The sequence below is a fragment of the Dendrobates tinctorius genome, unplaced genomic scaffold, assembly GCF_039654945.1.
Source record: "Dendrobates tinctorius isolate UK_male_01 unplaced genomic scaffold, ASM3965494v1 ptg000062l, whole genome shotgun sequence".
Lineage (NCBI taxonomy): Eukaryota > Metazoa > Chordata > Amphibia > Anura > Dendrobatidae > Dendrobates > Dendrobates tinctorius.
Window position 1 is genome coordinate 33,215,688 of NW_027361730.1, and position 17,198 is coordinate 33,232,885.

Consider the following 17,198-nt stretch of genomic DNA (forward strand, 5'->3'; position numbering starts at 1 on the left):
ATATTATGTTCTATCTAAATGTCTTGATTATTGTATCATAAAAATGATTAAATGTCTGATGTTCACATTGTACTACAATAAATTTTTCACTTAAATATAAGCAATATGTGTGGGAGTCTGAGTTGGAAATTGAGGAGTCGTAGTCGCAGGTTTGGCTTACCGACTCCACAGCCCTGCAATTCAGGACTGCAAATCGCTTTGTACCCCCGATATAACCCGCTGCCGGACATGAGTCAGCTGCTTTCCAATAGAGCTCACAGTAGCTCTCAGCCGAACTCGTACTTCGCTGTGCCAGCAGCCATCTCTCCCATACACAGATCTGTGGAAGCATCATGTGGCCATCTGATGTGTACGGCCGGCTGTAGTCTCTGCTGTGTGGTGTAGCACATGCCTTGCAGCCGGGACCACATGCCTGTTGTTTCAAGCAGTTTGGCTGTGGCAGATTGTTTGCCAAGACTTATCCTACCAAGATGTTAATTACACATAATGTCTGTCGGGCAATCCACCAACTATGTGAAGTTTCCAGATATGAAAAATGCCTTCAGTCTGTGGATCCTTCCTGCAGTATGACTTGGTAAATGGGTCTTTCAGTACATACAGTGAAAACTGGGGGGTGGATTATGTCAAAGAAAAAGCTTCTCTTAATATGCGTTCTAGTCTGCACGTGTTGTTCGCCTTCTGTGAATGGCTTTTGTGTATGTATACATGTGTATCTGCAGGTTTGTGGGTATGTCTCCATACATGTGGTTTTAATTCGTCATTGTTTAGTCCATTGTCCTTTCTAATTTTCTGTCCAGCGCAGAGTACGTGAACAGCAGATGATGGACGCCCTCACAGAGGCCCTTGCCGGGAGCTTCGCTATTTCTTCCCACCTCAATAGTACTTCAGCTCCTCATCCAAGATTAGCGCAGTATAAAGGCAAATACAGCTCTCTGGAGCAGAGCGAGCGCAGGAGGAAACTGCTGGAACTACAGAAACTGTACGTTATGGGCACTGCTGATTATTACTTTCCATTATTTGTCTGACTCTTGATTTCATCTGGTCACATTAGATCATTAGTATGAGGCCACACTCACACGTTCAGTATTTGTAAGCCAAAACCAGGAGAGGAACAATCAGAGGAAAAGTATAATAGAAACACGTCACCACTTCTGGATTTCTCACCCACACCGGGTTTCGGCTTACAAATACTGATGTAAAATACTGACCAAATACTGATAGTGTGAACTTGGCCCTCAATACAGTGCATTGTTTTTTCTTCATGAGAGATTACCGCTAGGGTCTTGGGTTCAAATCCCTCCAATGACAACATCTGCAAGGAGTTTGTATGTTATCTCCTTAGTGACGACAAATACATCTTTTTACTGACCCAAGGTATAAGTGAATAACATCCCCCAACAGGTGAAAATTCTGCAGCTGTCAGGTGTACACTATAGGTCACGCCCTGCTGCATCAGCTCCCATCAGTGTTGGCATCGACTATGACCGTTTTACCCCATAGATGCTGCTGTCAATGATGACAGCATCTACATGGTTAACGTAGAGTGGAGGGGCTCTCTCTTTAACCCCATCGGCCACTTGAGATCTTGAATGTGTGGTCCTGATGGTTGTTATGGCATAGCAATTCATTGCCATGTAACAGCCTCAAGGCCCCGTTACACATAACGATGTCCCAGCTATCCCATCAACGATCCGACATGGATGGGATCGCTGGGACATCGTCAGGCTGATCGCTGATGAGCTGTCACGTAGACAGCCCCTCCAGCGATCAGGACCAGCGAACAAGCTGGTTTCTAATGAAAACATCGGGTATCCAGGTGCCGCGGCTCTTGGATACCCGCTGTTTACCTTGGAAACCGGCGTACACGCAGGTTTCCAAGGTAAACAGCGGGTATCCAAGAGCTGCGGCTCCTGGATACCCGATGTTTACATTAGAAACCAGCGTCGCTGATCGCTGGTCTCGCTGCCACACGCAGCGATGCGTGCTGGCCAGCGGGAGACCAGCGATCAAAAAATGACCCAGGACGATCAGCGATAACTGGCAGGGGGGCCGGTCGCTGATCCCCAGCACACACAGTGAGATCGCTGTGGCATCACAAAATCAGTGATCTCACTAGCGAGATCGCTGTGTGTGTGACGGGGGCCTTTTGTCTGCCGGCTATAGTGACCTGTTCAGTAGTAAATAACATTTTAGTTTTCTGTTACGCCACTTTGCATTAACTCCTGAAAAGCACCTGAAGGGTTAATAAACTACCTGGAAGCAGTTTTGAATGTTTGAGGGGTGCTGTTTTTAAAATGGTTTTTTGGGGTTTTCCAATATATAGGACCCCCAGAATCACTTCAAAACTGAAATGGTCCTTTAAAAAAAAAAAAAAAGTTTTGTAAATTACTTTGAAAAAATGAAAAATGACTGCTACATTTTAAAAGCTTATAGCATTTAAAAAAAAAAATAGAACATTTTATAGATGATGCTGATGGAGGGAAATGTTATTTATTGACCATTTTGTGTGGTGTGACTCTGGATTAGGCCGTGATCACACATGCGTGAAACTCGGACGAGTCTCGCATCTTAACACCTGGCACTGCGGATTGGAGTGTGCGACTGCATGTATTTCTATGCAGCCGCGTACTCCGCTCCCGACTGCCGGGTATTAAGATGTGAGACTCGTCCGAGTTTCTCGCATGTGTGATCCTGGCCTTAAATGGATAATCATTCAAAATTTGAACATTGCTAAGTTTTTGAAATATTTGTCAAATTTCTGATATTGTTTTAATAAAGCTAAAATATGTCATCCTAAATTTTACCATTAACATAAAGTATAATGTGTCACGAAGAAACAGTCTCAAAAGCAATGGGATATGTTGAAACATTCCAGAGTTATTGCCACATAAAGTGACATGTGACAGATTAGAAAAAATTGGCTCGGTCACTCGGTTATGTTGAGTACCTAAAATCTATGACTGTATTCTATACATAACTTATCATTCATCGTGTTAGATGTATCATAATGTAAAATGAAATGCTAGTGTTAGTTTACATGTTACGGGACTGTTTAGTTCCAGTTTTGTTAGATATAAACAGTAACCTCAGATATTTGTTGGTTTAGTACACCTTCTTCTACAGACATAGGTTGGTTCACTAGGCTGTAAGCATATTACAGTTCCTAAGATGGACCTTTATCACCTAGCCGCAGCATTGGCGAACGATATCTAATTGCTGAGGGAAGTCTACCGCTTGGGACCTTTAGCAATCACAAGAGCAGGGGTCATTCTTGAGTTTTCCATTCCTCATCACTTCTCAGTCTTAGAAGTGGTATCTGAGCATGTGCCCTGCTGCTTCATTCATTGTCTATGGCGACAATCTTAAAAAGCACAAACCGGTTTTCGGCACTGGTTACTCATGTGACACAGGCTCTGTTCTGGAGCTAAATACCGGTTGGTGCTTTGGAATATACTGAATAAAGGTATCTTCTTATAACTGCTGTGTTATCAACTTTTTAATCATAGAATGGTTGAGTTGGAAGGGACCTCCAAGGTCATCATGTCCAACCTCCTGCTCAAAGCAGGATTCATTAAATCATCCCAGACAGATGTCTGTCCAGCCTCAGTTTGAGGACTTCCATTTTGAGGAGAACTCACTACCTCTCTTGGCAGCCTGTTCCACTCATTGATCACCCTCACCTTCCTTGATCAGATATCGCACCAGCATTCTCTTGCAACAAATATCACGTGTAACTTGCTCAGCTCCAGGACGGGTAAGAACTTGGTACTGCTTCTCACTCCATAGGTGAGTGTCGATATTCCCATCCACCCCCATAGTGCCACCATAACCACCTCTTCTGTTAAAGGAATTTGTCACTAGATTTTTGCTACCTAATCTGAGAGCACCATAATGAGACCCATCAAAGACCCTGATTCCAGGATTGCATCACTTACTGGCCTGCTTGCGATATTTATCAGCGGGAGATTGTTCCTAGAGGACTAGTAAACCAGTTGCCAGGTAGTCCTCATTATTCATGAGATCTGTGTAACCCTGCCCTCACCACTGATTGGCAGCTTTCTGCCTGTGCACATTGAACATAGAAAGCTGTCAATCAGTGGTGTGGTTGGGAATATACAGAGTTCAGCATTCAGAGAACTGGAAGATATACAGCAGATAAAGCACTGATTTTATCAAAACTGCAGCAAGCAGCCCAGTAAGGCCGGTTTCACATTAGCGCATTTTCAGCGCGCGCACGGCCGGGGGTAGCTCCGCCCCCGAGCCGGCTCTCTGCCCGGCGTGCCCGCCCCTTGCTTGTAGCGCCGCCTACTAGCGGACAGCGGCGCCTGCGATCGGCGCACCCTATCTTTAGCATAGGGTGCGCAGGCCGTGCGCTAGTTGCGCTTTGACCTGCGCTGCGCACTTTTGACGGTGCGCCGTGCGCGCCAAAATCCGAAAAGTTTGATTTTGGCGCGCACGGCGCACCGTCAAAAGTGCGCAGCGCAGGTCAAAGCGCAACTAGCGCACGGCCTGCGCACGATCTGCGCACCCTATGCTAAAGATAGGGTGCGCCGATCGCAGGCGCCGCTGTCCGCTAGTAGGCGGCGCTACAAGCAAGGGGCGGGCACGCCGGGCAGAGAGCCGGCTCGGGGGCGGAGCTACCCCCGGCCGTGCGCGCGCTGAAAATGCGCTAATGTGAAACCAGCCTTAGTCATGCATCGCTGGAATCAGTGTTTCTGCCCCTACTTCATGCTGCTCTCAGATAAAGTAGCAAAAAGCTGGTAACAGATTCCTTTTAAAGTTCCCCTTAATGTAGCCATGCAGTGAGAAGAAAAAAGGAATTGGGGACTGGAGTCAGCTGTCAGCGATCAGATACTTATCCTGTGGATAGGTCATAAATATCTAACTGGAAAACCACTTAAGTTTTGGTGGTGTGGGAAACCTAAAAGTTGCAACTGACCTTGCAAATACGGGGTGTGGGAAACCTAAAAGTTGCAACTGACCTTGCAAATACGATATAACTAAATCACATCTATCTCTCTCATAGATGGCAAATGAAAGTGATTTTTTTTTTTTTATACCAATTCACACCTGCCATGGATTATTAACCATATCGGTAGTAATTTTGGTCCAAGAGCAGAACACAAATCTGTACATTAAGTGCATCTACGCATGAATAATCTTAAGCATCCCTCTTGTGCGAACTTGTTTTGTGTAAATATACAAGAGCGCTTGTACCCATGTTCTGTACAATATGCACTCCTTATAAGAGCTGAAATTGTAAAATTCTTACAATTATTCATTGACAGAAAGCGTTTGGACTATATAAACCATGCTCGCCGGCTCGCATCTGGGGACTGGACAGACCAAGATGAAGGGAAGAATGAGGATGGGAAACAAACAGAAGACGTAGATGAAGACGCAGAGGACATGGATGTGGAGCCTTGCAAAAAGTTACCTAGACATTATGCTAACCAGGTACTAACTTTTTTTGACTAACTTTTTACCTCCTTCTTTACATTGACTTTCTATGTTGATTGGTTAAAAAATATCAACCTAAGCAGTGTTCCACAATAGCAGGATGGAGTAGGCAGGCAAACGCCGGTGATGTCACTAACTGTTCACACCAATTCCAGTCACTAAATGTATGTGGATATTTTTTCTTTTACTTTCTTAGTCCCCTTTGAGGAATTGAACTTGTGATCGTTCGACCGCTCATACTATATACTACAATGCCACGGTATTGTAGTGTATAACAAAAATAATGGTCTCCTATGAATACTAGCCACCAACATGGCAGATATGAGGGTCTTTAGCAGACCTCAAACTTTCATGGCACCCCATCGACAACTCATGATTATAAAGCGTGTTGGGGGGCTGATGAACGTTTGGGACAGCATGCTGTAAATACTGCTGTGAGAGAATGACAGTGGCGACTAAATTGTTAACGGTGGGCGGAGCTCAGCTCCACCCGCTGCTGTTACAGGCAGATGATGGCTGAATAACACAGCCATCATCTGCAGGGAATGGTGCATGCTTGTCTTGTGAGCCTGATTTAAAGCTATCGTCCAGACAAATATCAGTAAAGGGGGATAAAGTGACTGTCTCATTGGACCATTTCTATAAATTGCCATCACTAATATTATAATTAATAATCACTTTCTCTTATTAATGGCTGTTTCATTTTTTTGTGTTTGTGTTTTTTCTCTCCAGATTATGCTTTCTGAGTGGCTAATAGAAATTCCTCCAGATCTGGCTGATCTTTGGATTCTTGTAGTCTGCCCTACTGGAAAGCGTTCTTTGGTTGTGGCTTCACGGGTGAGAGATATTTTGTTCTGTCATTATAGACTTTTATTGCTTTGTCTTTCGTGAATTGTATATTAGATATCTTTTCGAATATTCCTTTGTTGGTTGCGAGTTAGCACTTCTTCTGTTCAGATGCATTCAGTCCATATGGCTCACACGTGATTGCATATTGTTTCGTTATTTCACCAGACCTGCCAGTGTTCAATGTCTTTTTCGATTTTTGTATTGTCATTGTGTGCTTTATGTGCAGTTGCTTGTTTTTTATTTTGCTGTTTTTCATCTATTCAATCAATCAATTTTTTTTTTTCTTTTACTACTAGTAATATAAGATGCAAACCAAAGTAAAGAGAAAAATGTGCAAAGCGTTTTTCATTCTATAACTTTTTACATCAGGACTGCATTTGTAGCAAATGAAAAAATTTGTGAACGGGGCCAAGAAGGCTCCTTGCATGACAATTTGGCACAGTTTTTGACACAAACAGGAGTGGATTACTAGGATGTGCCACCAATGTTAACACTTGTGAAGAGAATGAAGCAGCATTATACATTAAGGTGTAAAGGGGCCATACTACCAATGATTGAGGCCTCCTCAATGACAGATTTGGGGCCTAAGTTACATTTTATAGAGAAAACACGAGGTTCAACTTGATGGACCTTCTCCACCAGTTATACATTTCTCTGTAGCTAGATTATTTATAACCCATAATGCCATTAATTGTGAGAAAAGCATCTGGCCCTTTTACATGCTGATAGCGTTTCTGCCATGACTGCTTCTTACGGAATTCCTTTTCTGCCAGACGTAATGAAGCCCCCCCCCCCGTGCCAGTCCATTGTGCCAGTCCATTGTGCCAGTCCATTGTGCTGACCACATGTGTATTTATGTGAGAGTGCTTCTGAGGGGTCCTTTTTTTAAGCTAAACATGCCCAACTCCTTTAACCTTTGAAATGGCTCTAACTTTCCAATATATATATATATATATATATATATTTTTTTTTAATATGGGATCAAAACTGCATCCCATATTTTAAATGTTTCCCTACAAGTAATAGTAAATATAAATGAATCATAAATGAATATATTTTTTTTTTCTTTGAATATTTGGGTTTTCAGTTCGATTTTGACTGATCACACACTAATGGCACAAGTACTAGGGTTATGCTATAAATATTAAGGCCCATAAACTCTTTAGGCAACTCTACATGAATTTGTTTTTTTTATTTATGTATACACGTCTGTTTTTCCTGGTGAGATGCCTCCATATTAATTTATTTTTCTATTATCCACCCTACATAGGGTTCTACGGCAGCTTACACCAAAAGTGGGTACTGCGTGAACAGGTTTCCATCATTGCTACCAGGTGGAAATCGGCATAACAGTGCTACTGGCAAAGGCAAGTCTGGCTGTTAGTGTTTGCCTGATTAAACGTGTTTTAATTTAGAAAATATGAGACCTAAACTTGCTACTGACTGGTATACACCCCAGTGCAGAATAGGAGAGAGGAGAGCGAGAGAAATTAGCAACTTACTATGGCCGCTGTCACTACTGTAGCATCTGATTTAGAGGCAACAAATGCACATGTGCATAAATTCATTTAAAAACGATGGTATAATTTAGAAAATGCTTGTACCGTGTACAAGCAAATAATTATCATGAAATATATGCATAAATTAAAATCAAATGAGCACATGAAAACCCTCCCCCATATTGTCTAAGGGCAAGTAAACAGTACTAGATGCTAGACATTAACTGTTTCACACCTTAAGAGCTCACATACACTTTAGACTAATATCGGACGACGCCAACACTAACGCTACGTTCACATGTCCAGTAGTCATCTGTTGAAACGGATCCAGCTCAATGTGTTGACAAAAAAGTTATAAAGATACAACTTTTTTGTACAGCTTAATATCCCCTAAGTACCAGGGATATTTCCATTTTTGTGTCTCCATATTTTTTTTTTTTCTCCCCTTATTCCCAGAACCATAACGTCTATTATTTTTCTGTCAATATATCCATGTGAGGGCTTGTTTTTTGCCGGACGAGCTGTAATTTTGAACTACTCGATTGGTTTTGCCCAACAGTGTCCTGGAAAATGGGAACAAAATGTGCCCGGAAAGGTGCAGGCTCAGCGCCGGAGCCTGCACCAAATGGGGGAGTCTGACATCGGCGTACTATTACGCCTGATGTCGGAAAGGGGTTAAACCTTTTTTTTTTTATACTTCCTTCAATAATCTCCATGGGAGGCTACAAGCTACGATCATCCGATCGCTTGTGCTACACTGAGCAGGGCTGCAGCTCTGCTCTATGTAGCAGATATGCTCACTTTCTATGAGCGCTGACCACTGGGCGATGCTCATATCGATCTGGCAATGACAACCACAGGGGTCTCCTGCACATCCCAGGTTGTCATGCCAACCCATCAGTGACCCACAGTCATGTGACACGGGAGCCAATGGGCGTCAGAGATCGACAGCGGCATTTAGCATGTTAACAGCTGCGGGTGGATCACGATTCCACCAGCAGCTGTTAGGGGCACATGTCGGCTGCTGAAATCAACTGACATGTGACGGAAAATGTGCGGGCTCATCGTGGCAGTCCACACCAAACGGGGAGCACATGGACACTGCACGTCATTGTGTGTTAAGGTGTTAAAAAAAACTTTTAACTGGATGTTTTGTTTTATTTTTTACATTGAAGTATATGGAAAATGAATGTGTTAAATAGCCATCCATTTTTCTTACATTCAAAAGAGTTTGTTTTTTCGTTACTGGATCAGTTTGGAATGGAAGGAAAACTGATGGCTTACTGGTCCTGTGAATGCAGCCTAATGTGTATGGTACTGCTGGCTAACTGATCATTGAGGTAGGTGTCAATTAGACATGTCCCATGTTGGTTTGCCAGTCACTTAACTCTTCCAGAGATGTGGGTCGACAGCTTTTTCATAGAGAACACAGTACATGTTAAACAGCCACCTAAGTAAATGGCCGGCTTTAGACTTCAGGGGCCATTATCTAGCACCGATTACTTGCCTTTAGATAATATGGTGCCACCGCATCCTAATACAACGTAGAATAGATGCGGCATTAGAGATTGGTCATAAGCCAATCAAGTGTCTGACATGCGTAGTAGTGTTCAGTGAACGTCACCATATTCAACTTTTATTTTGATGTGGGGTGAGTCCTGCTTGTTTGATTTTAATTTCTGAATTCACATGATGATTATTCACTTGTACCAGACATTTAATCACAGAATTGTTTTTAAATCAAATAATTTTTATTGAAAAACTCAAAATTCTTATTTTCCGTCTTTCAAATAACATAAATTACATAATTCCATAGTATAAAACATAGACAAGATATCTCCACCTCAATTCCCTAACCCTACCTAAACCCAAATCCCGACATTACAGAGGGGACCATTTTCATTTTCAGAGGAGTTCTAGAATAACAGAGTGTAAAATTCAAAGAAGGGCAATAAAAAGGGAAAAAAAGGATTAACAATTAAGGGATAGCATTGTAAATATTGTATCTCTAATTTAATTAGAAGATTTGTGGGCAGCCCTGGCCTATCCAACCAAGGTCTCCATATCTTTTCTGATTTGCGAATAGAGTTGCTTTTAAGATAGACTCCTCTTTCCTAGCGGAATATATTGATCTTGCGTTATAGTTCTCCCATGGATGGAAGTTGTGTGTCTAACCAATAAAATGCAAGAAGTGTCTGTGCTGGAAATAAGATACGAGAGATACCTATGAATAGGGGCAAGTCGAGATCCACTCCATCTTCAAATAATCCCAATATACTTATACTGGGATCTGTCAACAATTTCACTCCATATACCCTTTCTATCAAGATGACCTCATTCCAAAACGGGCCTGTCTACATTCCCACATCATATCATCAGATGTGCCTCATCAGTCCCACACCAAGGACATTTTGCACTAGTTACTGGTTAGGTTTTCATTAAATAAATCTCAATCCAGCCTGGATCTTTTTTTTGGGAGGGATTGACCAAAGCTTTTTTCCTAGGTTTTAGCAATGGTTTGCTTGAAAGGTAAAGATTTATAGGAAATTTTATAATTTTAGCTTTCAAATTTGGGGCTTCCTTAAGAAGATCAATATAGAAGAGAGAAAAAATTAGACTAGACCCGAGCTCAGTCTAGGACTGGCCCGGGCAAACTGCGGCCCACGGGCCACATCCGGCCCCTTGAGTGTTCCTGTGTGGACTGCTGACACTCACAGCCAGGGGGCTGGAGTCCTCACCTCTGTGTGTGAGAGCTAACCCTTACCCCCTCTTTGCTCCCAGCTTTTATTGTTGTATGCCCTGTGCAGGAGAGGTAAGGGTCAAGTCCCCCTGTGATCTGTGGCTTGTCACATCCACTCCAGAGACTGCAATAAGGATTCCCACCCCCTCCTGTCAGCTCCTGCCCATATGTAATGTGGATCTTTGCATGTGGAATAGAGGTGAGAGAAAAACTTTTCCAATGTTCCCAATTTATTGCCTGATCAGCTGCTATTACGTGTTACGATAAGCTTCACTGCAACAAGTATTGTCAGGCTATGTTCACACAACTGTAATATTTGTCCAAGTGCTGTCTGTGGAAAAAAATAATCCCAAACCTCAGACAGAGCACTAGGAGCAATGTTATGGAATTGAGCTATTTAGATTACAGCTTGAAAATGTCTGTGTGAGAAATGTCACAGCACCCACCAGTCTCTTCTTTATTTCGGATCAGACTCACCTGTTGAAGTCTATGGGTGTGCAAAAAAAAAAAAAATTGGATCCCATATGAATCATCCTTATAGCATCCGATTTTTATGAATACATTTCCATTACTAAACACAGGATTTCTTCTTTAAAATTTTATTCACTTCTGATGTCTAAAAATGGATGCCATATAGATGACAATGCAAATGAAAAATCGTCTTTCTGGATGTACAGTATATAAGAATTTTTTTTTTTTTTTATACGCCGATGTAAACTTTATAAAAAGTAGTTGCTTATGTGATGAAGTGACAAAATTAATATTATGCAGAATTAACGGGTGATCCAAAACCAAAGGTGTCATTCATACTAAATTTAGTTCAATAATCTAATCACTTTTCTAAAATATTTCAGTTAAAAAACTTCTACCTTTGCCTCTGTACTCTAACTTCCTGTCTGCTTGTGTGTTTTTTTTTTTTTTTTTTTTTTTTAACTTCCAATGACATTTGTTTGAGAATCCCAGTGCATTTTGGGGTACTCACACAGGACATCATTAGGGGGCAGAGGATGCTTTCCCCACCATGAAATAAAGAGTCATCTGTTTCACAGACTGAACTAGTCCGTGTTGAGTCATCTCTTCTCCTTAGAGTCAGCAAGGGTAAAGCAAGCTAACGGGGGCACCACCGAAATATAAAAAGGGGATCCAACCCTGGCCTACAACCTATATATGACAGTCACAAGCAGAAAAGAATAGGCCACAAATCAGGGATCACCCTGAATAGGAATTTAGCAAAAATATTACAATTTTTATTTATTTAAATTAAGCACAGCAAACAACAACACATTAAAAACATTAAAAAATGGTCACACATGTGACACATTCAAAAGATATACATATCTCATAATAGAGAACCAAACCTGATAACCACTACCACTTTTGGTGGAGAAAGTGTCTTATACCCAAGGTCCATGTAATCTAATACCCAATTAGAAGGTTTTGAAAGCACACTAATACACTGTAGCCATCACAAATGAATCATGGATATCAGTGATGCAGATAAATTTTAAATGGATGTTATCACAAGCTCAAATAATGCCTTGAGACAGTGCATACAGTTAGTTATATAGCTCTGGCATACTCTTATTCACAATGTGGTACATAAAAAACAAACGTTTCTGGAATGTACTGAATAAACCCCATTTGGAAATACCTCAGCCTGAAGTCAGGCTCCAAGAGCAGACCAGATCATCTAGACCAAAAATGGGCTGTAAAGAGTGCAAACAACCAAAGGACATCTACATGTACACCTTCAAATAATATACATAGATGCACAGAACCCAATACATCACATATGAAGCGAAGTGGAGTGGGGCAGGCTGGACTAATGACCCGACGCGTGTCGCCACTCTAGGCGACAGATACGGTGGAGGAGTGAGTCTTCTCCTTTCTTCCAACTGCACCTTCAACCCAATCCCACCTCTTCCATCCCTAATCCTCCCCTCTTTCGAAGTCCACTCTGTCCGCATCTACTCTCCCTCCAACATCCAAGTGGCCGTCATATACCGACCTCCAGGCCCGACCACTGCCTTCATTGACCAATTGTCTACCTGGCTTCTTCATTTTCTTTCAACTGACACCCCCACTATCATCATGGGTGACTTCAACATCCCCACTGATACCCTTCAGTCAGCAGCCTCCAAACTCCTGTCCCTTACTTCATCCTTTGGACTTACTCAGTGGTCCTCCTCAGCCACCCACACAGATGGACACACATTAGACCTGGTCTTCACCCGTCTCTGCTCTCTTTCTAACTTCACCACCTCCCCTCTCCCTCTATCTGACCATTATCTACTCACTTTCTCATCCCTGTCCTCCTCACCTGGCACCCATGTCCAGCAACACACACACACCCCCGCAGAAACCTTGCACACCTAGACACCCATGCGATCTTTGACTCTATTCTACCACTGGCATCCATATCCTCACTCCATGACACACAGTGCCACTGCTTTCTACAATGCCACTCTCGCATCAGCTATTGACACGATTGCCCCTCTTGTTCATGGCAGAATGCGACGTATCAACAGACAACCCTGGCACAATAACATCACTAAAAAGCTCTGGCAAGTGTCCAGGACTGCAGAGCGGCGCTGGAAGAAAACAAATTCGCAAGATGACTTCACCACATTCAAACAGGCAACACTCAACTTCAAATCTGCCCTCACCTCTGCTAAACAGGCCTACTTCACAACCCTCGTATCTTCCCTATCTTACAACCCAAAACAGTTATTCAAAACTTTTAACTCCCTCCTCCGCCCACCACTGCCTCCTCCAACCTCCCTCATCTCTGCCGAGGACTTTGCCACACACTTCAAAAACAAGATTGACCAAACAAGGCAAGTCTTCATCACTCAACCACCACAACCCCTTTGTATACCAGACCAATGCCCAAACCCCATAACCTCACTCTCCAACATCACTGAAGGGGAACTTAATCGCCTCTTTTCCAAATCGCACCTCTCAACCTGTGCACTTGACCCCATCCCACCTCCTCCCCAACCTTACCACCACACTTATCCCATCCTTAACCCACCTCTTCAACCTATCACTAACGTCCGGTACCTTCCCTTCTGCTTTCAAGCATGCCACAATCACGCCTATCCTTAAAAAGCCAACCCTCGACCCACCCGCTATGTCCAGCTAATGCCCAATATCATTGCTTCCATTCTCTTCCAAGCTCCTGGAACAGCATGTCCACGCTGAACTTTCCTCCCACCTATCATCTAACTTGCTCTTTGACAATCTACAATCTGGTTTCCGCCCCCATCACTCCACTGAGACAGCCCTGACCAAAATTACTAACGACCTACTTACAGCCAAATCAAATGGACAATACTCTATATTCTTGCTTCTAGACCTGTCCTCTGCATTTGACACAGTTGACCACTGTCTCCTACTACAGATCCTCTCCTCCTTCGGCATCAAAGGCCTTGCCCTATCCTGGATCTCATCATACCTTTCCAACCGCACATTCAGCGTCTCCCACTCTCACACCACCTCCTCATCCCACCCTCTCTCTGTTGGAGTCCCCCAAGGCTCTGTCTTAGGACCCCTACTCTTCTCAATCTATACACTTGGTCTGGGGCAACTCATAAAGTCCCAAGGATTCCACTACCACCTTTATGCTGATGACACTCAGATCTACCTCTCAGAGTGTCTATCAGCCATATCCTCCTTCTACTCTCGCTTCCTCAAACTCAATGTAGACAAATCTGAACTCATCATCTTTTCTCCATCTCACAGATCTTCTTTACCCAACCTAGCTATAACAATTAATGACATCACACTTTCCCCAGTACCAGAAGTCCGCTGACTCGGAGTAAACTTTGACTCTGCCCTGTCCTTCAAACTGCACATCCAAGCTCTTTCTACCTCCTGTCGCCTCCAGCTCAAAAATATTTAAAGAATCCGTCCTTTCCTCAACCCTCAATCTACTAAAATGCTTGTGCATGCCCTCATCTCCTGCCTCGACTACTGCAACATCCTTTTCTCTGGTCTCCCTGCTAACACCCTCGAACCTCTCCAGTCCATCCTTAACTCTGCCGCCCGACTAATTCATCTCTCTCCTCGCTACTCCTCCGCTTCTCCCCTCTGCAAATCTCTTCACTGGCTCCCATTCCCTCAACGTATCCAGTTCAAATTACTAATACTGACCTACAAGGCCATCTATAACCTGTCTCCCCCATATGTCTCTGAACTAATCTCCCGCTACCTTCCCTCACGTAATCTCCGGTCCTCCCAAGACCTCCTTCTCTCCTCCACACTTATTCGCTCCTCACCCAACTGCCTCCAAGACTTCTCCTGAATAGCCCCTATTCTCTGGAATTCTTTGCCCCAACAAGTCCGACTATCAACCACATTTGGATCCTTCAGACGGAACCTGAAAACCTACCTCTTTAAGAAATCCTACAGCCTGCAATGACCCCGCTGCCTCCTTCTTTCTCACCATTACCGGTGATATCACCTCAACCAACATCGGAACTGCTGCAACTCACCAATCTACTGTCTCCTTCCCCACCATCCTGTAGCATGTAAGCCCGAAAGGTCAGGGTCCTCTCTCCACTCTGTATCAGTCTGTCATTGTTAGTTTGTTTACTGTAAGTGATATCTGTAATTTGTATGTAACCCCTTCTCATGTACAGCACCATGGAATCAATGGTGCTATATAAATAATAATAAATAATGTCCCAGCATGCACTGCTGAATCTCAAACAAAATGTCATGGAACGTTAAAAATAAAAGACAAGAAGTCAGAATGTAGAGGTTACGTTAGGGAATTTTTCATTGAAGTATATTAGAAAACAAAATTAGATTATTACACTGAATAGATATACATTTAATATGAAATTCACCTTTGGTTTCAGACCGTTTCTTTAAGTTCAGCCGATTGGTTCGGCCCTCCACAGCAGTGCCAGTTCCTCATGTGGCCCCTTGGGAAAATTAATTGCCCACCCCTGGTCTAGGACATGACAACCAGCTATACAGTACAGACCAAAAGTTTGGACACACCTCATTCAAAGAGTTTTCTTTATTTTCATGACTATGAAAATTGTACATTCACTCTGAAGGCATCAAAACTATGAATTAACACATGTGGAATTATACAATTAACAAAAAAGTGTGAAACAACTGAAAATACTGTGTCTTATATTCTAGGTTCTTCAAAGTAGCCACCTTTTGCTTTGATTACTGCTTTGCACACTCTTGGCATTCTCTTGATGAGCTTCAAGAGGTAGTCACCAGAAATGGTTTTCACTTCACATGTGTGCCCTGTCGGGTTTAATAAGTGGGATTGCTTGCCTTATAAATGAGGTTGGGACCATCAGTTGTGTTGTGCAGAAGTCTGATGGATACACAGGTGATAGTCCTACTGAATAGACTGTTAGAATTAGTATTATGGCAAGAGTACAGAGGCAAAGGTAGAAGTTTTTTAACTGAAATATTTTAGAAAAGTGATTAGATTATTGAATTAAATTTAGTATGAATGACGCCTTTGGTTTTGGATCACCCGTTAATTCTGCATAATATTAATTTTGTCACTTCATCACATAAGCAACTGCTTTTTATAAAGTTTACATCGGCGTATAAAAAAAATCGTTATATACATCCAGAAAGAGACGATTTTTCATTTGCATTGTCATCTATATGGCATCCATTTTTAGACATCAGAAGTGAAAAAAATTTTAAAGAAGAAATCCTGTGTTTAGTAATGGAAATGTATTCATAAAAATCGGATGCTATAAGGATGATTCATATGGGATCCAATTTTTTTTATTTTTGCACACCCATAGACTTCAACAGGTGAGTCTGGTCCGAAATAAAGAGACCGGTGGGTGCTGTGACATTTCTCACGCAGACATTTTCAAGATGTAATCTTATAGCTCAATTCCATAACATTGCTCCTAGTGCTCTGTCTGAGGTTTGGGATTATTTTTTTCCACAGACAGCACTTGGACAAATATTACAGTTGTGTGAACATAGCCTGACAATACTTGTTGCAGTGAAGCTTATCGTAACACGTAATAGCAGCTGATCAGGCAATAAATTGGGAACATTGGAAAAGTTTTTCTCTCACCTCTATTCCACATGCAAAGATCCACATTACATAGGGCAGGAGCTGACAGGAGGGGGTGGGAATCCTTATTGCAGTCTCTGGAGTGGATGTGACAAGCCACAGATCACAGGGGGACTTGACCCTTACCTCTCCTGCACAGGGCATACAACAATACAAGCTGGGAGCAAAGAGGGGGTAAGGGTTAGCTCTCACACACAGAGGTGAGGACTCCAGCCCCCTGGCTGTGAGTGTCAGCAGTCCACACAGGAACACTCAAGGGGCCGGATGTGGCCCTTGGGCCGCAATTTGCCCAGGCCAGTCCTAGACTGAGCTCGGGTCTAGTCTAATTTTTTCTCTCTTCTATATTGATCTTCTTAAGGAAGCCCCAAATTTGAAAGCTAAAATTATACTTTCCTATATATCTTTACCTTTCAAGCAAACCATTGCTAAAACCTAGGAAAAAAGCTTTGGTCAATCCCTCCCAAAAAAAAAAAGATCCAGGCTGGATTGATTTAATTAATGAAAACCTAACCAGTAACTAGTGCAAAATGTCCTTGGTGTGGGACTGATGAGGCACATCTGATGATATGATGTG

The 17,198-nt window shown here is 42.6% G+C and overlaps 1 protein-coding gene across 4 annotated transcripts in view; it reads left to right on the plus strand.

Moving 5' to 3' along the window:
* Nucleotides 1-17,198, plus strand: part of SNUPN (snurportin 1) — a 68,215-nt gene that overhangs the window by 10,334 nt on the left and 40,683 nt on the right. For 3 of the 4 annotated variants that reach the window (XM_073579492.1, XM_073579491.1, XM_073579495.1), the window contains 4 exons: nucleotides 798-979; nucleotides 5,289-5,457; nucleotides 6,193-6,297; nucleotides 7,580-7,676. In XM_073579492.1, coding sequence (XP_073435593.1) covers nucleotides 819-979; nucleotides 5,289-5,457; nucleotides 6,193-6,297; nucleotides 7,580-7,676 — 532 coding nt within the window. In that variant the 5' untranslated portion in view covers nucleotides 798-818. The remainder of the gene's footprint in view (nucleotides 1-797; nucleotides 980-5,288; nucleotides 5,458-6,192; nucleotides 6,298-7,579; nucleotides 7,677-17,198) is intronic. The other variant, XM_073579493.1, reaches the window with a different exon arrangement.